The 26553-nt window shown below is 36.7% G+C and overlaps 1 protein-coding gene across 3 annotated transcripts in view; it reads left to right on the top strand.

The window, feature by feature from the left end:
* Positions 1-26553, top strand: part of CNST (consortin, connexin sorting protein) — a 116394-nt gene that overhangs the window by 42006 nt on the left and 47835 nt on the right. For all 3 annotated transcript variants that reach the window (XM_067729544.1, XM_067729546.1, XM_067729545.1), the window contains one exon: positions 25120-25325. In XM_067729544.1, the coding sequence (XP_067585645.1) occupies positions 25120-25325 (206 nt within the window). The remainder of the gene's footprint in view (positions 1-25119; positions 25326-26553) is intronic.

The following is a 26553-nucleotide window of genomic DNA, read 5'->3' on the forward strand; positions in this document are numbered from 1 at the left end:
ATTCACTGTTATGCTTACCTAGTTTAATTTGTAGTAATTTTTCATGTATCCAAAAGCTAGTACTAGGGGAAAAAAATTGGAGCAATAGTATTAGGGGACATCATTATTTACTGGTTTTCTGGAAGCAGCATTTCTGTAAACCTGCTAAAACCTGGAACTTGTCCCCAGGAAAAGTCCAGTTGTCATTATGTTACAAGAATTTTTTTTTCTTAAGAGAATGGAGCAGGGTTTCAAGCTGCATTGCATCAAGTTTTCACTGTGGTTAAATCTGGTGTAGCTTTAGGTAAATGTCCTAAAAATGAATGAAAATGAATCAATAATATTTTTAAATTTTTTATTGAAGTATAGTTGAAACCAGTAAATCTTTAACAGCTTGATTGAGATATAATTCACATACTATATAATTCACTCATACATTTAAAGTATACAGCAGTTCAGTGATTTTTAGTATATTCACAAAGCTGTGCAATCATTGCCACAGTCAGTTTTAGAACATTTTCATCACCACAAAAAGAAATCCCTTACCTATTAACAGTCACTCCCCATTTCTCAGACTCTGCCCTTAAAAAGCCTATGGGAGCTCTAACGGGCATGCGTTTGTTAAATTCCCTTGGAGTTTCGTGAGTTTCATTTCTTGAAATGCTTTTTCAGATCTGCTGTATATAAAATCTAAATATTGAGTTTAGGATACTCAGACAAATGTGTATCCTAACTAAGTGAGCCTTTTATATGAAAGGAGAAAATAAATAATGGTTTTTGAGTTCAGGACAGTCTGGCTGGAGGCAGAGGTGCTTAAATAATCAGGTAAGCTTGTAGAGCTAGACATTGGCTTAGTGTGGCTCATTAAATTTCCTAACGAATAATTAGAGCTCTGCTTCTTTAAGAGCTCAGCAAAGCAAACAAGCTGTATGAAGTGCTGTTCTTTCCACTCAAGAAAAGTGCCCTTTGTGGCATATGAGAAGAAAATAAGGATAATCTTTTGAATGTTTATATGTCAGAGTCTCCTATGATGGCACATTCCTACTAAAACGCTTAAAACATGAGTGATTTAGCTAGTGAAAGTAGTGGTCTTTCATCCTTGTTTGAGTCCCATCCCCCAAAACAGTCCTGAGGTATTAATAGTAATTTTCAAGACGCTGCCTAAAATAAAGTTGTGGCTATTTTGATGTCTTTCCTTCTTTATATTGACATTGAAAAAAATGCCTTCATTGCTGTAATTTCATATTATGATTCTTTGAGCCATTGCACAACTAAATTCCTCAAATCACCTGCATATGCTCATGCATATCTTGGCCATAAGTTTGGAAAATGGATCAGAAATAAATTTGAATACATGGTTATGTAGTTCCTATGCTAAGACTCTATGTGCTTTGTTCCTTTTATTTTCCTTCCAAAATTTCCTCTCTCAAAGGTTCAAGTTAGTGCCATGAAAATAGAGAGAAGAGTGCTCAACATTTAAATATCTTCAGTTGTTGGCTAAACACATTTAAGCAGTTAAAAGGAAATATTCCTTCCTTTTCCTCAACACTACATACTAGTATTATGAGAGATAAAGTTGAAAATGAGCCAGCTTCCTTCTGACCTGACCTGGGGTCAAAGGGATAACTTATGTAATTATAGCATAATTACCATTTGCTTTGCATGGCACATTCCCCTCCTGTGCCCTCAGGTGGCAGCCTCTGCCTTTAGAGGGAGCAGCACAGGGGTCTGTGGTTAGGAGCTCAGGCCACAGTCAAGCTGCCCTGTGACCTAAGGCAAGCGACCTGACTCCTCTCAACCTGGCTCCTTATAAATTAATGGCTAAGGATAAAATGAAGCACTTAGTAGACATTCCAAGTGGTAGCACTGTTTTCTAGATTGGGCGTTATTGTCTGATAGGATAATTATCTTTGTCAACTGAAAAAAAGAAAAAAGCACAACCTAAACGTTGAGAATTAAGTTTTATTTGGCGACAAAACTGAGAACTTAAGCCCAGGAGACAGCCTCTCAGATAGCTCTAAGGAACTGCTCCGAAGAGGTAAGGGAGGAGCCAGGATAGTAGGAGTTTTTGCAACAAAGACCAGGTAGTCGGAACATCAAAAGATCACTGTTAACTAGAGAAAACCAGACATCTCAAGGAATTTAGCGCTTTTCTATGAATGGGAAGATGCAAGAGTCTGGGCTCATTGAAATCGTTCTTTTGATATACACCTCAGCTTTCTGGGACCAGTATCCTGTGCTTTCTTATCCTGAGTCTCCTCTGGGTGAATCATTGGGGTGGCTGCAGAGGCTGACTGTTAGAGGGTGGGCATCCTCTTTCTATCCTCAGTTCCCTCAGGGTTCACCTTCTGGGCAGCTGTACTGTGATGGCTTGATGGCTGCAGCATCCTTTGTTTACTGATATGGCAGGCAACATTTTTTCTTTAACATCTTACTAAGTTCACTGATTCTTTTTCCTGCTTGCTCAAGTCTGCTGTTGAATCCCCTAGTGAAGTTTTCATTTCAATCACTGTATTTTTAAGTTCCAGAGTTTTTGTTTCACTTCTGTTGATAATTACTATCTCTTTAATTGATATTCTTATTTTGTTCATAACATTGTTTTCCTGATTTCCTTTGTCCATGGTTTCCATTAGCTCTTTGGGCATATTTAAGACAGGTGATTTAAAGTGGTTTTCTAATCCAACATTTGGGCTTCCTCAAGGATGCTTCCGTCAGTTTATTTCCTCTGAATGGGCCATACTTTAGTGTTTCTTTGTATGCTGTGTGACTTTTTGTTGTTGAAAACTGGACACTTGAATATTATAATGTGGTAACTCTGGAAATTATATTCTCCCTCTTTCTCAAGGTTGGCTGTTCTTGATTGAAGTTATGGTTTGTATTCCTTTTCCATTCTTTATGGCTCTATGCTTAGGTCCTTCCTTAACACTTAGCCAGACCATTTACAATTCTGCCTCAGCCTTCACTTCCTGCTGCCACTGAGCTTATTCATCCAGTGGGAAAAGCTTAAGGTGTTCTCCCGTCCCTAATAAGCATGCTTCCTGGCCTGGGCATATGTGTAACTTTCTAAATTCCCTACTATATGCCAGCGCTTTTGAAGGCTCTGATTTCCCAAAGAAACTCTATCCCTGGCCTTTGCTCCCTGGTTTTAAGCAGTCTATTGTATGCCTCAGTTGTGAATTTTTTGCCCCAGGTGGCTGCAGATTTTTTGATCGCTTGATAATGTAACAAAGCAAGGGCTTCTGTGCCCCCAGCAGAAACTCTGGCACAAACTCTGAGAGCTGGTGTTTGCAGCAAAATAAGGGTTTTTTGCAAGGCACCAAGTGAGGGAGTGGGAACCAAGTCTTAGATCCAATTCAACTTGGTCTTTAAGTTATGGGGTTTTTTGTTTTTGTTTTTTGTTTTTAGGGGAAGAAAGGCTGGGATTGTCATTTTGTGACATTTCTTAGTCAGTGTTTCAGGAGTCAGTATGTCTCTGGTTTACAATTTTCAGGCCAGGTGGTCCACAGCTTGGGGAAATCTATTAGCTTATCTTGCCATAGAGAAACAACTTGAGTTTGTATGTTAATGATGATATCTATAATAGTAATTTTAGTACATTAATGTTATCGACAACAGCAATTTTAGTCATCTGACTGGTATGTTTGTGTTCAGTTAGCACAGGATTGAGGTCAGAGAGGACAAGAAAGGGAATGAAGTTTTGCATAGAGAGATTGATCATAAACTCAGCAGGAGAACTTGGTTTTAGGGGCACTTGGTATAAGTAATGCTTGCCAGCAAAGCCTGCTGCTTTTCTGCTCTGAGGGGGTTCTGAGTTAGGTGAAACAGAGGTGAACACCTTGCATCAGTCCTTCAGGTAGTCCCAGACAGGTTCGAATAGAGAAACAATAATTTTCAAGTAAGGTCTGCCCTGCTTCCTTTGGAACCAGGGACCAGTGTCCCATATAGGGAGGGTGCTGTTGTCTTCAAGACCGTTGCTGAGCTGGAGAGGGCAAGGGCTTTTAATATGCCACAAATCTCGCCTACCAGTTTTACAATGCCTTTTTCTTGATTCAGCATTCACTTTGTTCCTGTATATCTGTGACTGTTTTTCCAGAGTTCTGACAAAGTTGATTTCGGTAGTTCTAGTTTTTGTTTTTGTTTTTTTTTTAATATTTCTATGAAGGGATGGGAGTTTGGAGCTGCCTACTCCATGATTTTGCTTATATCACTCAACACCTTTTAATTTTAGGGTTTCCAATAGCAAGAGCTATGCCCAGATGCATGGATTGAAAATGCTCTGAAGAATACTACGGTTCCGTATTTTTGTTTGATAGCACCTTTTTAGATAGGGATGCTGTTGATTAAGAAACATCACCTCAATCTTTGGGAAGTGATATTATCTTTGTTTTAGAGATGGAGGGCGCAAAAAGCTTAAATATTGAAGCCTCATAAGGATACAGTGGTTGAGAAGTTTAAATGCAGTAGAGCTCCAGGAAAACAGTTTGGTAGTTCCTCAAAGTTAAACATAGAATTACCATTTAATTCAGCAATTCTACTTCTAGACATGTACCCAAGGTAATTGAAAGTAAGGACTCAGATACCTGTACACCAGTGTTCATGGCAGCATTATTCACAGAAACCAAAAGGTATTAACAACCCAAATGTCCATTGACAAAATGTATGAAACAAACAAAATGTATGGAAAAAAACATATATATGGAAACATTATTCAGCCTTAAAAGGAGTGATAATCTGATATATGCTGCAACATGGATGAACCTTGAAGACATTATGCTGAGTGAAACAAGCCAGACACAAAAGGACAAATATTGTTTGATTTCACTTACATGAGGTATTTAGACTAGGCAAATTCTTGGAAACAGGAAGTAGAGTAGAGGTGTCGACTGAGAAAAAAGAAGGCAGAACCTAGAAGTTGAGAATGTTTAATTTGGCAGACTTTCTGAAGACCTAAACCCAGGAGGCAGCCTCTCAGATAGCTCTGAGTGGCTGTTCCTAAGAGGTAAAGTAAAAGCCAGGAGATACAGCAGTTTTTGCAACAAAAACCAGCTAGTCAGAACATGGAAAGATGACTGTTAATTAAAGAAAACCAGACATCTCAAGTTAATGAATTTAGTGCTTTTCTATGTACAGGAAGATGTGAGAGTCTGGGCTCATTGAAATCATTCCTTTGATATGCATCATAATTATCTAGGGCCAGTATCCTCTTTTTTTCCATCCTGAATCCCATCAGGGTGCACCATTGGGGGGCAGCTGCAGTGGCTGATGATGGTGGCAGGCAGCCTGTTTGTCTCCATCCTGAGTTCCCTCAGGGCTCACCGTATGGGCAGCTGCAGTGGCTAATGGCTTGATGGCCACAACCTCCTTTGTTTGCTGATGTGGCAGAGGATTCCAGATGTGAAGCAGGAGGGGAATGGGGAGTTAATGTTGAATGGGTACAGAGTTTTGGGGGTGATGAGAAAGTTCTGGAAATGGTTAGTGGTGATGGCTGTACAACATCGTGAATGTAATTAATGTCACTGAATTGTACAGTTCAAAATGGTTAAAAAATGGTTTTATGTTACCTATAAAAAAAAATCACCAAAAAAAGTTCATAGAGCTCCAAACTCACTGGTATGGACATATAGAGTTAATTTGATTGAAGCTTGCTGAGTTTTAAACAAAAGTTCTTGAGTATTTATTGAGCACTTACTGTATGACTGCCACCATGATGCATGCTTTGTATGAAATAGCTCATTTAATCTTCTCCAAAGCCTTACTAAGTACCACAATTAGCCTCAGTCTACAGATGAGGAATCTGAAAGCACAGAGATAAGTAAATTGCCCAATATCATATTGCTCACAAGTGACACTCTCAGGATTTGATCCCAGGCAGTCTGACTTCAGACTGAGCCTGATTGTTAGACCATGCTATTTGACTTTTTCTGAATTCTAATGTGTGTTTAAAGGAAAGTTGTTTCATGTTTGACTGACCATACTTTGCCTTTTCTCTGAGTATGTTGCCAGCCGTGCTTCCTCAGAACAATTCCTGCTTGCCAGCCTCAGCAAGATGAAACATAATCAGAGAAAGGGGTAATGGTTCACTCTGAAGGAAGTGGTGGAGTTTGGTTTGTTTCAGTAATTGTCTCTGAATCCTGGTATAACTTTTCCTCAGATTTCGTTATTAGATCTAGTCTCAATGTAGTGAAAGGGACCTTCGACAACTGGGTCAAGGAAAGTATTTTTATGAAAGCAGTGAATGTAGGTTTTTTCCCTAATACTTTTATTCAAAAAGCTCAGTGTTCTTAGTTGAAAGAAGAGAGGTCATGGAATTGTGGATAAATAACAGTGTGTCTTACTTTATTTCTTATCTAAATGTAATTTCTGAGGAGAGTCTGTACAGGGCAGTATCCCCGTTTAACAGGTAGGAAAATTAAGAGGTTGACTTGCCTAGAGTTGCAGAACTAGAAAGCAGTCAATTTGGGATTCAAACCCAGGCACCTGACTTCAGAGTCAAGGCTCTCATTTAAGCTCTGATGAATTTCAATTGCTTTATCTATAATTTCTAATACCCACTTTATACTGTTGTGAGAGTCCAGTGGCGTAGTGAATATGGGCTCGTAGTATACTCCATGGTACATACTCACATTTAACCAACTTTTTTCCCAAGAAGTATTTTAAGTACCTGCTCTGTGTTAGGCACTGTGCTCAGTATTGATGTCACAATGGTTAATCATACCCCTGCCCTTGAAAAGCTGACAGACCAGGCAGAGGGAACAGCATGAACAAAATGCAGATTGTTTTCTAAAGCCCCACAAACCTGCATATAAAATAGCTTCCTTATACTCTTGAGTAGTAGTATACAGTATATGAAATGCATTAAGCCTTCATTTTTTAAAATTGAAGTATAGTTGTCTTATAATGTTTTGTTAATTTCTGCTGTACAGCAAAGTGATTCACTTATACATATATATACATTCTTTTTTTAATACTCTTTCCCATTATGGTTTATCCCAGGATATTGAATATAATTCCCTGTACTATACAGTAGGACCTTGGTGTTTATCCATTCTGTATATAATAACCTACATCTGCTCACCCCAGCCTCCCACTCCATCCCTCCCCCAACCCCCTACCCCTTGGCAACCACAAGTCTGTTCTCTGTGAGTCTGTTTCTGTTTCATAGATAGGTTCATTTGTGTCATATTTTAGATTTCACATCTAAGTGATAGCGTGTGATATTTGTCTTTCTCTTTCTGACATACTTAGTATGATAATCTCTAGTTGCATCCATGTTGCAGCAAATGGCATTATTTCATTCTTCTTCATGGCTGAGTAGTGTGTGTGTGTGTTTGTGTGTGTGTGTATACATACACCATATCTTCTTTATCCATTCATCTGTCGATGGACATTTAGGTTGTTTCCATGTCTTGGCTATTGTGAATAGTGCAGCTATGAACATAGGGGTGAAATGCATTAAGCCTTTAAATAACGCTTCTCCCATCCCCAAACATCCCCATCAGCTTAGTTTACGTTATTACTTTCACTATTTTATCCTAAGTATAGCCGTTGCTGCTATCTTTACCTAGGCCTTGTTGTCTTCTATGTAGCATCTTTTCAACCCCCATTTTGCCTGTGATAATTTTTCATTATCTTGATTAATTACTACCTAAGGTATGAGATTTTTACCTTTAAATTATCTAGTCACATCATTCTCCCTGTCACGCAGAGAAACAGTTAATATCCCTTCGGTATATTAACAAATGGCAGATTTTAGATGATTAAAGAAGAATACTATGAGTAATTATGTCAGGGTACACTTCTGGTGTTTCAGGGTAAAGGATACTGGTACTGTTCTTCCACAGGTGTGTCTCTTGACCACTATCAGAGACAGATTCTAAATTGAATAAAATAACTGTGTCAAAACTGACACAAAACTCAGGTGGTGTGATGAATTGAATACAATCTCTCAGTTAAGGTAATTCCTCTAATCTCTGGCCCAAGGCAGTTACAAGTAATTTTTTAAAAGAATGTGAAACCTCAATAGGTACATGTAAGCTATGATGTCTATTTTAGAACTTGATGAAGTTGACAGATATTAAATTAAATGAAGGCCTATGATTGACTGTCACCACCTACATATACTTATAAATAGAATCACCAAATTGCTTAATGAGGTGTTTTAACTATAGCCCATTTGACTTTCACAGATGAAGATAAATAGAATTTTTTGCTCCTATGTGGATGTGTAGATTCATACCTAGTAAAAGAAAGCTTCTTTTGTATTGAGTGACAATTTGTAATTAAGGTGAAATTATATGTGCTGATACATGTTTTGATTTGGCTTTTCTCAGTAACTATAAATACAGTTTTACCAGAAAAGTTTTAATATATTTAGAAGAAATTTTTGTATTAATTGATGATATATTCTTAATTTTTTCAAGCAAAACTTTTGTAAGACCATGTGACATGAGAAGTAATGACATAAAAATTATTTTGAACGCTACATGGAAAAATACTGAAACTTCCATGTTATGTCATAAATGCTTGATTACTATTACTTCAAAATGTTTTAGTACATTATAAAGGTATCAATTCACAATATGCTAATCTTTCTGAGTACTCATGGTTATGCTAGTGTTTATTTTCTTTATTGTCTTTATTAAAAATAAGTTTAATCATGTTCAAACTTACAATATTGGTGACTAATAGATAAGCAATTTAATACTCCAACGTAGTTTTTATAATTCCTATTATTCACCATGACATTAGCAATATGTGCTTCATTAGCTTTATTTACACTTTGCTCTGAATGTTTTCTTCAAAGTGAAAAAAGAAATGTAAAAGCACACTGTCTGAGAAGTGCTTTATGATTCCTGTGACCTTTTTAATTCAAGTGACAGTAAAACCTCTTTTTAGGATAAGCTTTGGGAGTACACCTACCTTTTGCATTCACTATCTCATTTAATTCTCACAATAATTTTATAAGTTGGTAGAGTGTCCAGATTACAGATCAGGAAACTGGGGGGTGAAGAGATTGACGGATGTGCTGCAGGTACAGCTAATACGTAGTGGAAGTAGGATGGGTACTTAGGGCTGCCCTTATTTCCGTCATTCTTCTTCCAACTCTTTGGGAATACATAGTTTTCTCAGTATGAGTTCTTTATCCTAGTAATGTGAAATTAATAAGGACGTATTTTAAGTAGTTTAAAAATCGATTATCCAGAATATGGCTAAATCCTGTTTTCCCATTGAATATTTTGTATGCCTAAGGCAAAGTATATCCTTGTCATTTAATAACATGTATAGTAACAATTTATATGTTTCTTTAAACCATGATAAAATTATTGTCCTTCAAGCTTGATAGCACTGGAAAGAGAAACCTGCTTTTTAGTATGGAATGTGGCAGAATTCTTGCAAGGCCATGCACTTATTTTCTTGCATGAAACTCTGATATGCCACTGTTTATGCAATCTGCATTTTATGCAAAGTTAGTCACAGTGGTTAAAAAAATACACTGTGTGTGGGGGAGGGCAGCTAGAAGATACTTGTATTAGACAGATACCCTTACCTTCAATTTTCTTAAATAATTGACAGCCTTGTTTACAGTGATATTTTACATTTCAATTCATTTATTTATTTAAATTGTACGTATTTAAGGTGTGCAACATGATGGTTTGATATACATAGTGAAATGATTACTACAGTCAAGCTAGTTAACATATCTCCTCACATAGTTACCATTTATTGTGTGATGACTGCAACTGAAATCTTCTCTCAGTATATTTTCAGTGTACAATACAGTATTATTAAGTATAGTCATCATGCCTGTACATTAGATTTCTAGATTTATGCATCCTACATAACTACAACTCTGTACCTTTTGATCAACATCTCCCCGTCTGCCCCCACCAGTCCCTGGGAACCATCATTATACTACTTTGCTTCTGAGTTTCATTTAAAAAAAAAATTTTTTTTTTTTAGATTGCACATGTAAGGTGAAATCATGCAGTGTTTGTCTTTCTCTGTCTAGCTTATTTCACTTAGCATAATGTCCTCCAAGTTCATCCAAGTTGTCACAACAGGCAGGATTTTCTTCTTTCTCATGGCTGAGTAATATTCCATTTTATATGTGTACCACCTCTTCTTCGGCTGTTTATCCATTGATAGACACTTGTATTATTTCCATATCTGGGCTATTATAAGTAATGCTGTAATGAACCTGGGGGAGCAGATATCTCTTTGAGTCTTGATTTCATTTCCTTTGGGTATATACCCAGAAGTAGGTTAGCTGGATAATATGGTAGTTGTAGTTTTACGTTTTTGAGGAATGTTTGTCCTGTTTTCCACAATAGTTGTACCAATTTGCATTTCCACCAACAGGGTACAATCACATTGTTTTCTTGCTATTCATTTGTTTGAATTCCTTATATATTTCGGATGTTAGCCCCTTTTCAGATGGGATGGTTTGCAAATATTTTCTCCTATTTCATAGGTTGTCTCTTCACTTTGTTGATTGTTTCCTTTACTGTGCAGAAGCTTTTTAGTTTAATGAAATCCCATCTTCTACTTTTGCTTTTGTTGTCTGTGCTTTTGGTGTCATGTCTGAAACATTATTGCCTAGACCAATGTCAAGAAGATTTTCCCCTATGTTTTGTTCTAATTGTTGTATGGTTTCAGGTCTTACATTTAAATCTTCAGTTCATACTGAGTTGATTTTTTTTTTTGATTTTTGTATATGTAGTGAGATAAGCATCCAATTTCATTCTTCCGCATGTGGAAAACCAGTTTTCTCAGTACCATTTATTGAAGAAACTATCCTTTCTCCAATTATTTGTTTCTTGCATCTTTGATCAAGTTCATAATTGTGTGGATTTATTTCTGAGCTCTCTGTTGTGTTCCATTGGTCTGTATGTCTGTTATTATTGCCAACCATCTTATTTTGAATACTAAAACTTTGTAGTATTTTTTGAAATCAGGTACTGTGATGCCTCTAACTTTGTTCTTTTTACTCAAGACTGCTGTGGCTATATGTGATCTTTTGTGGTTCCATATACATTTTAGGACTTTTTTCTATTTCTTTGAAAACTGCCATTGAAATTTTGATAGGGATTCCATTGAATCTGTAGATTGCTGAGTATTATAGATATTTTAAAATTCTTCCAACCCATGAACATAGTATATCTTTCTACTTATTTGTGTCTTCTTAGTTCCTTTCATAAATATTTATTGTTTTCAGTGTACAGAGCTTTCCCCTACTTGGTTAAATTTATTCCTAAGTACTTGATCGTTTTAAAGCTATTGTAAATAGGATTTTTTTCTTTATTTCTTTTCCAGATGGCTCATTGTTAGTGTATAGCAACGCAACTGATTTTTGTATGTTGATTGTATATTCTGCAACTTTACTGAAATCATTTATTAGCTCTAACAGTTTTTTAGTGGCATCCTGAGGGTTTTCTATTTTATAAGATCATATCATCTGCAAACAGACAGTTTTACTTCTTCCTTTTTGAGTTTGATGCCTTATATTTCTTTTTCTTGCCTAATTGCTCTGGCTAGGACTTCCAGTACTGTGTTGAATAGGAGTGGTGAGAGTGGGCACCTTTGCCTTGTTCATGACCTTAGAGGAAACTATTTTAATCTTTCACTGTTGAGTGTGATGTTATCTGTGGGTTTGTCATATATGGCTTTTATCATGTTGAGGTTTCCGTCTGTAACTTCTATGTCAAGAGTTTTATCAGGAAAGGATATTGAATTTTGTTAAGTAACTTTTCTCACATCTACTGAGATGATCATATGATATTTATCCTTCATTCAGTTAATGTGCTGTATCACATTGATTGATTTCTGTAGGTTGAACCATCCTTGCATTCCAGAAATAAATCCTGCTTGATCATGGTGTCCAATCCCTTAAATGTGCTGTTGAATTCAATTTCCTAGTATTTTGTTGAGAGTTTTTACATCTTTATTCATCAGAGATATTGGTCTATAGTTTACTTTTCTTGTAGTATCTTTATTTGGCTTTAGTATTGGGGGAAATGCTGGCTTTGTAAAAATGGGATTGGGACTGTTCCCTCTTCTTTGATTTTTGGAAGAATTTAAGAAGGATTGACATTAATTTTTCATTAAATATTTGGTAGAATCCACCAGTGAAACTATATGTATGGGCTTGGGCTTTTCTTTTTTGGGAGGTTTTTGATTACTGATTCAATCTGCTTACTCATTACTGGTCGGTTCATATTTTCTATTCATGATTCATTCTTGGTATGGTGTATGTTTCTAGGAACTTATCCATTTCTTCTTGGTCATCCAATTTGTTGACATATAAATTGTTCATAATAGTCTCTTATGATCCTTTTTATTTCTGTGGTATTAGTTGTAATGTCTTCTTTTTCATTTCTGATTTTATTTATTTGAGACTTCTCTCTTTTTTTCTTATTGTAGCTAAAGATTTGTCAATTTTGTTTTATCTTTCCAAAAAACCAACTCATTGTTTCATTGGTCTTTTCTATTGTTTTTCTAGTCTCTATTTCATTTGTTTCTACTCTAATCTTTATTGTTTCTTTCCTTTTGCTAACTTTGGGCTTAGTTTGTTCTTTTTCTAGTTCCTTGAGGTATAAGGTTAGTTTAAACGTTTATTTGAGATCTTACTTTTTTTGTAATGTGGGCATTGATTACTATATAGTTTCTTCTTATCGCAGCTTTTTCTGCATCACATAAGTTTCGATAAGTTGTGCTTTCATTTTCATTTTTCTCAAGATACTTTTTACTTCCCTTTTGATTTCTTTTTTGATCCATTGGTTGTTCTGGAGTGTGTTGTTTAATTTTCACTTACTTACGAATTTCCCAAATTTCCTCCTGCTATTGATTTCTAGTTTTATAACATGGTGGTCAGAAAAGACACTGGATATGATTTCAGACTTTTAAAATTTGTTAAGGCTTGTTTTGTGGCCTAACATATGATCTATCCCGGGGAATAACTTGATAAGATCCTGTGCTCTATTGCTGTTAGATACAATGTTTTATATAGTTCTGTTAGGACCTTTTGATCTATAGTGTTGTTCAAGTCCACTTTTCATTATCAGCCTGTATGATCTATTCATAGCTGAAAGTGGGGTATTGAAGTCCTCTATTATTATTATATTGCTGTCTATTTCTCTCTTCAGTTTAGTTAACATGTGCTTATATATATTTATATATGTGCTTGGTTACATATCTGTTTACAATTATTATATCCTCTTGAAAAACTGACCCCTTTATGTGACCTTTGTCTCTTTTGACAGTTTTTGACTTAATTTTGTCTGATATAAGTACAGCAACTCCTCCTCTCTCTGTTTATCATTTGCATATAATAATGTTTTTCATCCCTCACTTTCAGCCTATGTGTGCCTTAAAGCTAAAATGAGTCTCTTGAAACAATTGTTGGATCTTGTTTTTTAAATCACTCAGGCACCCTATGTTTTTTGATTAGAGAGTTTAATCCAGTTACACTTGAAGTAATTATCAGTAGGTGAGGATTTACTATTGCCATTTTATAAATTGTTTTCTGGCTGTTTTGTAGTTCCTCTCTTCCTTTCTTTCTGTCTTCATTATTTGATAATTTTTATAGTGGTATGCTTTGATATCTTTATCTTTTGTGTGTCTACTGCAGGATTTTTTTTTTTTTGGTTACCATGAGGCTTATATAAAACATCATATATATATATATATATATATATATATATACACACACACACACACACACATATATATATATATATAATTGTATTTTTAGCTGATGACAGTTTAATTTTTACCATAATCAAAAAGTACAGTTTAGGGAATTCCCTGGAGGTCCAGTGCTTAGGACTCTGCACTTTCACTGCTGAGGCGGTTCAATCCCTGGTCAGGGAACTAAGATCCCACAGGCTGCAGAGCATGGCAAAAAAAAAAAAAAAGTAGTTTAACTTCTCCTCCCCTGACATTTTATGTTATTGATGTCACAGTTTACATTTTAAATATATGGTTTATCTGTTAACACTTTATTGTAGCTATAGTTACTCACAATACTTCTGTCTTTTAACTTTTATACCAGAGTTAAAAGTGTTTACGTCAATCACGTGATACATTACATTAACAAAATGAAGAATAAAAATCATATGATCATCTCAATAGATGCAGAAAAAGCTTTTGACAAAATCCGACACCAATTAATGGTAAAAACTCTCCACAAATTGGGTATAGAGGGAATATACCTCAGCATAATAAAGGCCATACATGACAAGCCCACAGCTACTGTTATACTCAACTGTGAAAAGCTGAAAGCAGTCTCTCTGAGATCAAGAACAAGACAAGGATGCCCACCTTTGTCACTTTTATTCAACATAGTATTCGAAGTCTTCCATCAGACGAGAAAAAGAAAAGGAATCCAAATGGGAAAGGAAGAAATAAAACTGTCACTGTTTGCAGATGACATGATAACTAAGCATAGAAAATCCTAATGATGCCACCAAAAAACTATTAGAACTCATCAATGAATTTGGCAGAGTTGCAGGATGAAAAATTAGTACACAAAATCTGTTGTGTTTCTATATACTAACAACAAACTATCAGAAAGTGAAATTAAGAAAACAACCCCATTTACAATTTTCTCAAAAAAAATACAATAAGTAAATATAACTAAGGAGGTAAAAGACCTGCACTAAGAAAGCTACAACACTGATGAAAAAAACTACAGATAACACAGATTGAAAGATATACCATGCTCATGGATTGGAAGAATATTGTTAAAATGACTGTAGTACCCAAAGCAATCTACAGATTCAGTGCAATCCCTATCAAAATACCAATGGCATTTTTCATAGAAATACAGCAAATAAATCTAAAATTTGTATGGAAGCACAAAAGACTGAATAGCCAAAACAATCTTATGAAAGAAGAAACAAGCTGGAGGTATCATGCTCACTCATTTCAAGCTGTTCTACAAATCTACAGTAATCAAAACAATATGCTACTGGCACAAAAATAGATGCATATACCACTGGAACAGAATAGAGAGCCCAGAAATGAGCCCACACTTATATGGACAATTAAAGACAAAGGAGGCAAGAATATACAATGGGGAAAATTTAACCTCTTAAATAAATAGGGTTTGGAAAACGGGACAGCTACATGAAAGAATCAAACTGAGCCACTTCCTCACACCACAAAAATAAACTCAAAATGGATTAAAGACCTAAATGAAAGACCTGAAACCATAAAACTAGAAGAAAACATAGGCAGTACACTCTTTGTCATTGGTCTTAGCAATAGTTCTTTGGATATGTTTCTGCAGGGAAGGGAAACAAAAGCAAAAATAAGTAAGTCAAACTAAAAAGCTTTTGCACAGTGAAGGAAACTGTCAACAAAACAAAAAGGCTGACTACTGAATGGCAGAAAATATTTCCAAATTATATATTTGAGAAGGGGTTAATATCCAAAATATACAAAGAACTCATACAATGTGATATCAAAAAACCAGACAACGCAGTTAAAAAATGGGCAGAGGACCTGAGTAGACATTTTTCCAAAGAAGATGTACAGATGGCCAACAGTCACATAAAAAGATGCTCAAGACTGAGCTCTGCCCACCAGAGCAACACCCAGCTCTACCCACTACCAGTCCCTCCCATCAGGAAACTTTCACAAGCCTCTTAGTTAGCCTAATCCACAGGAGGGCAGACAGCAGCAGCAAAAAGAACTACAATCCTGCAGCTTGTGGAACAAAAACCACATTCACAGAAAGATAGACAACATGAAAAGGCAGAGGGCTATGTACCAGATGAAGGAACAAGATAAAACCCCAGAAAAACAACTAAATTAAGTGGAGATAGGCAACCTTCCAGAAAAAGAATTCAGAATAATGATAGTGAAGATGATCCAGGACCTCAGAAAAACAATGGAGGCAGAGATCAAGAAGATGCAGGAAATGTTTAACAAAGACCTAGAAGAATTAAAGAACAAACAAACAGATGAACAATACAATAACTGAAATGAAAACTACACTAGAAGGAATCAAGAGCAGCATAATTGAGGCAGCAGAACGGATAAGAGACCTGAAAGACAGAATGGTGGAATTCACCGCCACGGAACAGAATAAAGAAGAAAGAATGAAAAGAAATGAAGAAAGCCAAAGAGACCTCTGGGACAACATTAAATGCAACAACATTCGCATTATAGGGGTCCCAGAAGGAGAAGAGAGAGAGTAAGGACCCGAGAAAATATTTGAAGAGATTATAGTCGAAAACTTCCCTAACATGGGAAAGGAAATAGCCACCCAAGTCCAGGAAGCGCAGCGAGTCCCATACAGGATAAACCCAAGGAGAAACAGGCCAAGACACATAGCAATCAAATTGACAAAAATTAAAGACAAAGAAAAATCATTGAAAGCAACAAGAGAAAAACGACAAATAACATACAAGGGAACACCCATAAGATTAACGGCAGATTTCTCAGCAGAAACTCTACAGGCCAGAGGAGAGTGGCATGATATATTTAAAGTGATGAAAGGGAAGAACCTACAACCAAGATTACTCTCCCTGACAAGGATCCCATTCAGATTCAATGGAGAAATCAAAAGCTTTACAGACAAGCGAAAGCTAAGAGAATTCAGCACCACCAAACCAGCTCTACAACAAATGCTAAAGGAACTTCTCTAAGTGAGAAACAAAAGAGAAGAAAAGGACCTACAAAAACAAACCCATAACAATTAAGAAAATGGTAATAGAAACATACATATCGATAATTACCTTAAATGTGAATGGATTAAATGCTCCAACCAAAGAACATAGACTTTCTGAATGGATACAAAAACAAGACCCATATATATGCTGTCTACAAGAGACCCACTTCAGACCTAGGGACACATACAGACTGAAAGTGAGGGGATGGAAAAAGATATTCCATGCAAATGGAAATCAAAAGAAAGCTGGAGAAGCAATACTCATGTCAGATAAAATAGACTTTAAAATAAAGAATGTTACAAGAGACAAGGAAGGACACTACATAATGATCTAGGGACCATTCCAAGAAGAAGATATGACCATTGTAAATATATATGCAACCAACATAGGAGCACCTCAATACATAAGGCAACTGCTAACAGCTATAAAAGAGGGAATCAACAGTAAGACAATAATAGCGGGGGACTTTAACACCTCACTTACACCAATGGACAGATCATCCAAAATGAAAATAAATAAGGAAACAGAAGCTTTAAATGACACAATAGACCAGATAGATTTAATTGATATTTATAGGACATTCCATCCAAAAACAGCAGATTACACTTTCTTCTCAAGTGCTCACAGAACATTCTCCAGGATGCGTCATGTCTTGGGTCACAAATCAAGCCTCAGTAAATTTAAGAAAATTGAAATCATCTCAAGCATCTTTTCCTGCCACAAAGTTGTGAGATTAGAAATCAATTACAGGAAAAAAAAAAGTTAAAAAAACAAACACATGGAGGCTAAACAGTACATTACTAAATAACCAAGAGATCACTGGAGAAATCAAAGAGTAAATCAAAAAATACCTAGAGACAAATGACAACGAAAACACAATGATGCAAAACCTGTGGGATGAAGCCAAAACAGTTCTAAGAGGGAAGTTTATAGCAATACAAGCCTACCTCAAGTAACAAGAAAACTCTCGAACAATCTAACCTTAAACCTAAAGGAACTAGAGAAAGAAGAACAAACAAAACCCAAAGTTAGTAGAAGGAAAGAAATCATAAAGATCAGAGCAGAAATAAATAAAATAGAAACAAAGAAAACAATAGCAAAGATCAATAAAACTAAAAGCCGGTTCTTTGAGAAAGTAAACAAAATTGATAAACCATTAGCCAGACTCATGAAGAAGAAGAGGGACAGGACTCAAATCAATAAAATTAGAAATGAAAAAGAAGTTACAACAGACACCGCAGGAATACAAAGCATTCTAAGAGACTACTACAAGCAACTCTATGCCAATAAAATGGACAACCTGGAAGAAATGGACAAATTCTTAGAAAGATATAACCTTCCAAGGCTGAGCCTGGAAGAAATAGAAAATATGAACAGACCAATACAAGTAATGAAATTGAAACTGTGATTAAAAATCTTCCAAAAAGCAAAAGTCCAGGACCAGATGACTTCACAGGTGAATTCTGTCAAACATTTAGAGAAGAGCTAACACCCATACTTCTCAAACTCTTCCAGAAAATTGCAGAGGAAGGAGCACTGTGAAACTCATTCAATGAGGCCACCATCACCCTTATAGCAAAACCAGACAAAGATACTACAGAAAAAGAAAATTACAGACCAATATCACTGATGAATATAGATGCAAAAATTCTCAACAAAATACTAGCAATCAGAATCCAACAGCACATTAAAAGGATCATACACCATGATAAAGTGAGATTTCTCCCAGGGATGCAAGGATTCTTCAATATATGCAAATCAATCAATGTGATACACAATATTAACAAATTGAATAATAAAAACCATTTGATCATCTCAATAGATGCAGAAAAAGCTTTTGACAAAATTCAACACCCATTTATAATAAAAACTCTTCAGAAAGTGGGCATGGAGGGATCCTACCTCAACGTAATAAAGGCCATATACGACAACACCACAGCCAACATCATTCTCAGTGGTGAAAAACTGAAAGCATTTCCTCTAAGATCAGGAACAAAACAAGGATGTCCTCTCTCACCACTATTATTCAACATAGTTTTGGAAGTCCTAGCCACAGCAATCAGAGAAGAAAAAGAAATAAAAGGAATACAAATTGGAAAAGAAGAAGTAAAACTGTCACTGTTTGCAGATGACATGATACTATACATAGAGTCCTAAAGATGCCACCAGAAAACTACTAGAGCTAATCAATGAATTTGGTAAAGTTGCAGGATACAAAATTAATGCAGAGAAATATCTTGCATACCTATACACTAATGATGAAAAATCTGAAAGAGAAATTAAGGAAACACTCCCATTTACCATTGCAACAAAAAGAATAAAATACCTAGGAATAAACCTACCTAGGGAGACAAAAGACCTGTATGCAGAAAACTAAAATACACTGATGAAAGAAATTAAAGATGATACAAACAGATGGAGAGATATACCACATTCTTGGATTGGAAGAATCAATATTGCAAGAATGACTATACGACACAAAGTAATCTACAGATTCAATGCAATCCCTATCAAATTTCCAGTGGCATTTTTTACAGAACTAGAACAAAAAATCTGAAAATTGTATGGAGACACAAAAGACCCCGAATAGCCAATGCAGTCTTCAGGGAAGAAAACAGAGCTGGAGGAATCAGACTCCCTGACTTCAAACTATACTACAATGCTACAGTCATCGAGACAATATGGTACTGGCACAGAAACAGAAATATATAGATCAATGGAACAGGATAGAAAGCCCAGAGATAAACCCACGCACCTGTGGTCACCTAATCTATGACAAAGGATGCAAGGTTATACAATGGAGAAAAGACAGTTTCTTCAATAAGTGTTGCTGGGAAAACTGGACAGCTACATGTAAAAGAATGAAATTAGAACGCTCCCTAACACCATACACAAAAATAAACTCAAAATGGATTCGAGACCTAAATGTAAGACTGGACACTATAAAACTCTTGGAGGAAAACAAGAAGAACACTGTTTGACATAAGTCACAGCAAGATCTGTTTTGATCCACCTTCTAGAGTAATGGAAATAAAAACAAAAATAAACAAATGGGACCTAATGAAACTTAAAACCTTTTACAAAGCAATCTACAAACAAGATGAAAAGACAGCCCTCACTATGGGAGAAAATATTTGCAAGCGAATCAACAGACAAAGGATTAATCTCCAAAATATACAAACAGCTCATACAGCTCAATATTAAAAAAAGAAACAAACCAATCTAAAAATGGGCAGAAGACCTAAATAGACATTTCTCCAAATTAGACATACAGATGGCCAAGAAGCACATGAAAAGCTGCTCAACATCACTAATTATTAGAGAAATGCAAATCAAAACTACAATGAGGGGCTTCCCTGGTGGCGCAGTGGTTGAGAATCTGCCTGCTAATGCAGGGGACACGCGCATTCGAGCCCTGGTCTGGGAAGATCCCACATGCCGCAGAGCGGCTGGGCCCGTGAGCCACAACTACTGAGCCTGCACGTCTGGAGCCTGTGCTCCGCAACAAGAGAGGCCGTGATAGTGAGAGGCCCGCGCACCGCGATGAAGAGTGGCCCCCCCCCAGCTTGCCACAACTAGAGAAAGCCCTCGCACAGAAATGAAGACCCAACACAGCCAAAAATAAATAAACAAAAACAAACAAACAAAAAAAGCCAAGCATTTAAAAAAAAATTACAATGAGGTATCATCACCTCACACCAGTTAGAATGGGCATCATCAGAAAATCTACAAACAGCAAATGCTGGAGAGGGTGTGGAGAAAAGGGGACCCTCTTGCACTGTGAGAATGTAAATTGATACAGCCACTATGGAGAACAGTATGGAGGTTCCTTAAAAAACTAAAAATAGAATTACCATATGACCCAGCAGTCCTACTACTGGGCATATACCCAGAGGAAACCATAATTCCAAAAGACACATGTGGGCTTCCCTGGTGGTACAGTGGTTGAGAGTCCACCTGCCAATGCAGGAGACACAGGTTCGTGCCCCGGTCCGGGAAGATCCCACATGCCGCGGAGCGGCTAGGCCCGTGAGCCATGGCCGCTGAGCCTGCGCGTCCGGAGCCTGTGCTCCGCAACAGGAGAGGCCACAACAGTGAGGCCCGCGTACTGCAAAAAATAAAAAACAAAAAACACATGCACCTGAATGTTCATTGCAGCACTATTTACAGTAGCCAGATCATGGAAGCAAGCTAAATGCCCATCTACAGATGAATGGGTAAAGAAGATGTTTTATTTATATATATATATATATATATATACACACAATGGAATATTACTCAACCATCAAATGGAGTGAAATTGGGTCATTTGTAGAGACGTGGATGTATCTAGAGACTGTCATACAGAGTGAAGTAAGTCAGAAGGAGAAAAACAAGTATATTAATGCATATATGTGGAACCTAGAAAAATGGTACAGATGAACCGGTTTGCAGGGCAGAAATAGAGACACAGATGTAGAGAACAAATGTATGGACACCAAGGGAGGAAAGTAGTGGTGGGGTGGTGGTGTTGGGATGAACTGGGAGATTGGGATTGACGTGTATACACTAATATGTATAAAATGGATAATAAGAACCTGCTGTATAAAAAAATAAATAAAATTCAAAAAAAACAAACAACTGAAATGTAAGTCCTCCTCCCTGACCAGAATCTTGATTCCTCAGTTCCCTTCTCTATAGGGGAATTTCTTGGATATCTTTCCAGAAATATTTTAAAGTTCTGGCACCGAGCACTAGCTCAGATCTTAGGGTATGATCTCCTTGCATTCTTTTTTCTGATACACAAATGAGTATACAGTACTATTCTGCTTTTTTAAAAAAGAAAGAAAGAAAAGATGCTGAACGTCACTAATTGTCAGGGAAATGCAAATGAAGACCACAGCGAGATATCACTTCATACCCGTTTGAATGGCTTGTATCAAAAAGACAACAAATAGCAGGTGTTGGTGAGGACATGGAGAAACGGGAACCCTTCTGCTCTGTTGGTGGGAATGTAAATAGGAGCAGTCACTATGTGAAAATAGTATAGAGAGTCCTCAAAAAAGCAAAAGTAGAACTACCATATGATCCAGCAGTTCCACTCCTGGGTATTTATCTGAAGGAAAGGTAAACAGTAATTCAAAATGATACATGCACCCCTGTGTCTATTGCAGCATTATTTATAATAGCCATGATATGAAAGCAAGCTAAGTGCCCATCAGTAGATGAATGGATAAAGATGATGTGTTCTATACACACACACACACACGCACACAGATACATGCATATACAGTGGAATATTACTGAGCCATGAAAAAGATTGGCATCTTGCCATTTGTGATAACATGGATGGACCTGGAGAGTGTTATGCTTAGTGAAATAAGTCAGAGAAAGACAAATACTGTATGATTTCAGTTACATGTGTCATCTAAAAAACTAAATAAGTGAACAAACATAACTAAAGAGAAACAGTCATAGAACAAACAGGTGGTTGACAGAGGGGAATGGGATGGGAGGAGGAGAGAAATAGGTGAGGGAGATTAAGAGGTACAAATTTTCAGTTACAAAATAAATGAGTCACAGGTATGAAATGTACAGTGTGGGGAATATAGTCAATAACTACGTGATATCTTTGTAATGATGACAGATGACAATGAGACGTATCATGGTGATCACTTTGAAATATATAGAAATATTGAATCACTAGGTTGTATACCAGGAACTAACAGTATTGCAGGTCAATTATACTTCATAAACAAACAAACTCATAGAGAAAGATCAGATTTGTGGTTACCAGAGTTGTGGGGTGGTGGGAAGGGGAATTGGGTGAAGGTGGTCAAAAGGTACAAACTTCCAATTACAGGATAAGCAATTACTAGGGATGTAGTGTATAACATGATAAATATAATTAATGTTGTGTGTGAAATTATGTTATGTGTTATGTATGTAATGTTATGTGTTATGTTATATGTGAAAGTTGTTAAGAGAGTAAATCCTAAGGGTTCTCATCACAAGAACATTTTTTTCTATTTCTTTAATGTTTTATCTATATGAAATAAACTTATTGTGGGATTCATTTCGTGTTTTATGTAAGTCAGATTGTTAGGCTGTACACCTGAAAGTTATACAGTGCTGTATGTCAAGTACATCTCAATAAAACTGGAAGAAAAAAATTTTAATAAGTAAATAAAATAACTTAGAAAATGGATCTAGCAGGAACCGTGACCATTATGCATCTATACTGTCTAAATAACTGAGGTAATCATATGGCGTGTTTTCATTTCCATTATTTAACAGGACCCTTTTTAGACTTCCTTTAGATAATGGAGTCATAAATTCTGTCCTTTATCCTTACTTTGGAAAATCCTGCCCTTCTTTGGCCATATCCTTCAAGGGTTTTATTTAAATTCCCTCTACAGAAAATGAGCATTATAAAATTCAATTTTTCAAAGAGGAAATATGGAGTAATATTTGATAATTATGTGGGAAGAATTTAATGAAAAGAAGTATAGAATTTGAGAGGTTAGCCTTATCACAGTCTATATGAAATTAAATAACTTGGGCACAGTAGTGTGGCTGGAGAAAAAGGAAAGAAAACAGTATTTCTCTTAGTCTCTTTGTAGTTCTCTATACAAAGCTTATGTTCCTACATTGGCACTACTACCATTGTGGTTAGAAAATTAGAAGGCAGAAGAATCATCCATGTTTTCACAAATACTGTTCCTGCAAAATAAAATGGCAGGCCATCTCTAGGCCTTGTACTTCCAGAGTCCAAACGACATAAAATTTATAGAAGAGAATTTTCTAAAATATAAGGAATCACTGTAGGTGATTATCTGTAGAAAGCACAACACTTGGAATTTTAATGCTGAATACGCTACTGGATATAACTGCAATACTATAGTAAGTAAATTAATCCCTGTGCTGTAGGAGTTATGATCTAATAAAGATACGACCCTTCACCAGTCACTGTAATACGATCCTTCACCAGTCACTATAATACACTATAATGCAAAGCCCTAGCGGACTTTCCATAGACCATATATAGGATTTAGAGGAAAGTAAGTTTACTTCAGGCTCATGTTATAGAGAAATATATGAATTTTTTAGGGTAGAACTTAACTAGACAGATGGGAGGAAATTTTTTTCTTTTTTAATTTTCTTGGCCACACTGTGCGGCATGTGGGATCTTAGTTCCCTAACCAGGGATCGAAGCTGAGCCCCTTGCATTGGAAGTGCAGAGTCTCAACCACTGGACAGCCAGGGACGTCCAGGGAGGAAAATTTTTTAACTGTTAGGATTTGTAATTGCTCAGAAAGGTGCAGAGTATTAATACTAGGGAGATACAGAATTGGCCAGCTTGGCTAGAGCAGTGGATTTATTTAGAAGGCAGTAGAAGACAGGGTTCTGGGCAAACTCCCCAACCTTTTTGGCACCAGGGACCGGTTTCGTGGAAGACAGTTTTTCCAGGGTTGGGGGGGGGGTGGTGTTTCAGGCAGTAACGGGAGCGATGGGGAGTGGCAGATGAAGCTTCGCTTGCTTGCCCATCACTCACCTCCTGCTGTGCGGCCCGGTTCCTAACAGGCCTCGGACTGCTATAGGTCTGCAGCTCACGGGTTAGGGACCCCTGCTCTAGAGGGCTGGCAGGAGGCAACTTCAGTCATGGTATGCACACGCTAAATTACTGAGAAAGATCCTTTCCAAGCCGGACTAGCTAAAGGTACGTACAGATGCAGACAGTCTATTCAATTTCAATATGAAAATTAGAACTGATGCTGAGATTTCAGTGAAGGGTGAAGTTATAATGTGTAACATTTAAAGTTTAAAACTTTGGTGTGTCATTTCAGGAGCTGTGGGCCAAGGATTTATTCACTGATTTTTTTCCCCCAAGTTTGTGTTACTTCTTTTTATTAGGAAAAAAGCTTCTGTGGCCATTAGCTCTGGACATCTGAATTCCTTCTGCTCTGCTGGGATCCAGAAGTAGTTCTAAAGTTATCAGACCAAGAGTTTAGAGAGGAAGGCTTAACTTCTTTAGCCTTTCATATGATAAACACATTTACCTTCCCATGTAGTTCTTTAATTTTGCGTAAGACATGACTTCAGATTATAGTTAATTCGTTTTTCCTTTGGGAGAATCAAGTTTTTGGTCAGATTTTAACCTACTTTTCTTTAGATCTTTTTTTATATTCTTAATTATAATTCTTAATTAAGAATATAAATTATATTCTTAATTTATAATATAAATAAAAAAGTTATATAGATCTAATAGAATTGCTTCTATTAACTAATCGCTAATAGAAACAATCAGATGTCAGCACAATCTTAATTTATTGAGGAGAATAACTTGTGGTTTCTGTGGGTTTGGGGTTTTTTTTATGTGATTAGCTTTATTTGAAAATTTTATGATTAACAGGCATAATTGTTTTAAGGTGTTTACCATGATGGAAATTTATCCTAACATAGGCATTTTATTTACCTCTCAAAGGACTTTCTTCAGGAGATACCACACCCTTTATGCAAGAAAATATATTACATGCAGCCATACATGCTGTTAGTGATGAAGAATCTGCAGAAGTAAATGCTAATGATCAACTAGAAGCCCCGAAGCTGGTTCTGCAATCTCTGTTCTCACTTATACGTGGTGAAGTTGAGCAGTTGGATTCAAGAGCACTTCCCCTTTGCCTTCATCAGGTATCATGTTAAACACTTCACTTTCAGCCTCACTGAAATTCTGGGACCAATATTTGTAATAATCTAAAATCCTATTCTCTGTAATTGATTCTACCCCACCTGTCATTGGTGAGTCCAAGAGGAGGTGACCCTGGATCAGTGGCTGGTAGGAAATTTGGCATATCACTGACTCGTGGCCACACATTGGCTTGGATCATCAATCTATAGTTCATACTGTTGCTAACTTCTTTTGCTTAGTGAGTAAGCTGTGTACAAATAAGAGTGAATGTAGTGAGTGCTTAATTAAAGTACCAACAAGGTACCAAAAACTAAGCTAGACGCTAGGGAAACAGATTATGTAACAGAGCATGTCCTTAAGAGAGGCACTGTGGAATAGGAGAAACAGTTTGTAGATAACTAATTGTAGAAGTCTGTACAAAGCATTAGAGTAGATACGTGTTTAAGGTTCAGCAGAAGCACAAAATGCATGATTAACTTTGTCCTTTGGACATCAGGGGAAAAAAAGGTGATTCTTGAGCTGGGTTTTGCAGGATGTTTAGGCTCTCACTAGATGAACAAATTGAGCTGGTACAGAAAGAGAGAACAGTCCCTGCAAAGACAGGGATGTTGTTGAAGATTAAGATGTAAAAGAGACAGGAATTAAGACTGGGTAGCTTGTGCCATTAAGGGCTTACTTTTAGAGGCTGAGAGCCTTTTTTTTTTAAATTTATTTTATTTATTTATTTTTGGCTGCGTTGGGTCTTCGTTGCTGTGTGCGGGCTTTCTGTAGTTGTGGCGAGCCGGGGCTACTCTTCATTGCGGTGCATGGGCTTCTCATTGAGGTGGCTTCTCTTTGTTGGGGAGCATGGGCTCTAGGCACACGGGCTTCAGTAGTTGTGTCATGTGGGCTCGGTAGTTGTGGCGCACATGCTTAGTTGCTCCGCAGCATGTGGGATCTTCCTGGACCAGGGTTCGAACCCGTGTTCCCTGCATTGGCAGGCAGATTCTTAACCACTGTGCCACCAGGGAAGCCCGAGGCTGAGAGCTTTTAATTATGCAGGTGCCATAATTTGAATTTTAGAAAAATAACTCTTTTGATGATTGGGAGGGTAAGCTAGAAGATGGAGAGCCTGGAGACTGGGAGATCTATAGGACAGTGATGAGGAAGATACACAAGAGATAATTCCAAAAAGATTAAGATATTTATGAGCTGTGTTTTATTTTCTTTTAAAATGAAAATAATTTGTAT

The sequence above is a fragment of the Pseudorca crassidens genome, chromosome 2 (assembly GCF_039906515.1).
Source record: "Pseudorca crassidens isolate mPseCra1 chromosome 2, mPseCra1.hap1, whole genome shotgun sequence".
Classification (NCBI taxonomy): domain Eukaryota; kingdom Metazoa; phylum Chordata; class Mammalia; order Artiodactyla; family Delphinidae; genus Pseudorca; species Pseudorca crassidens.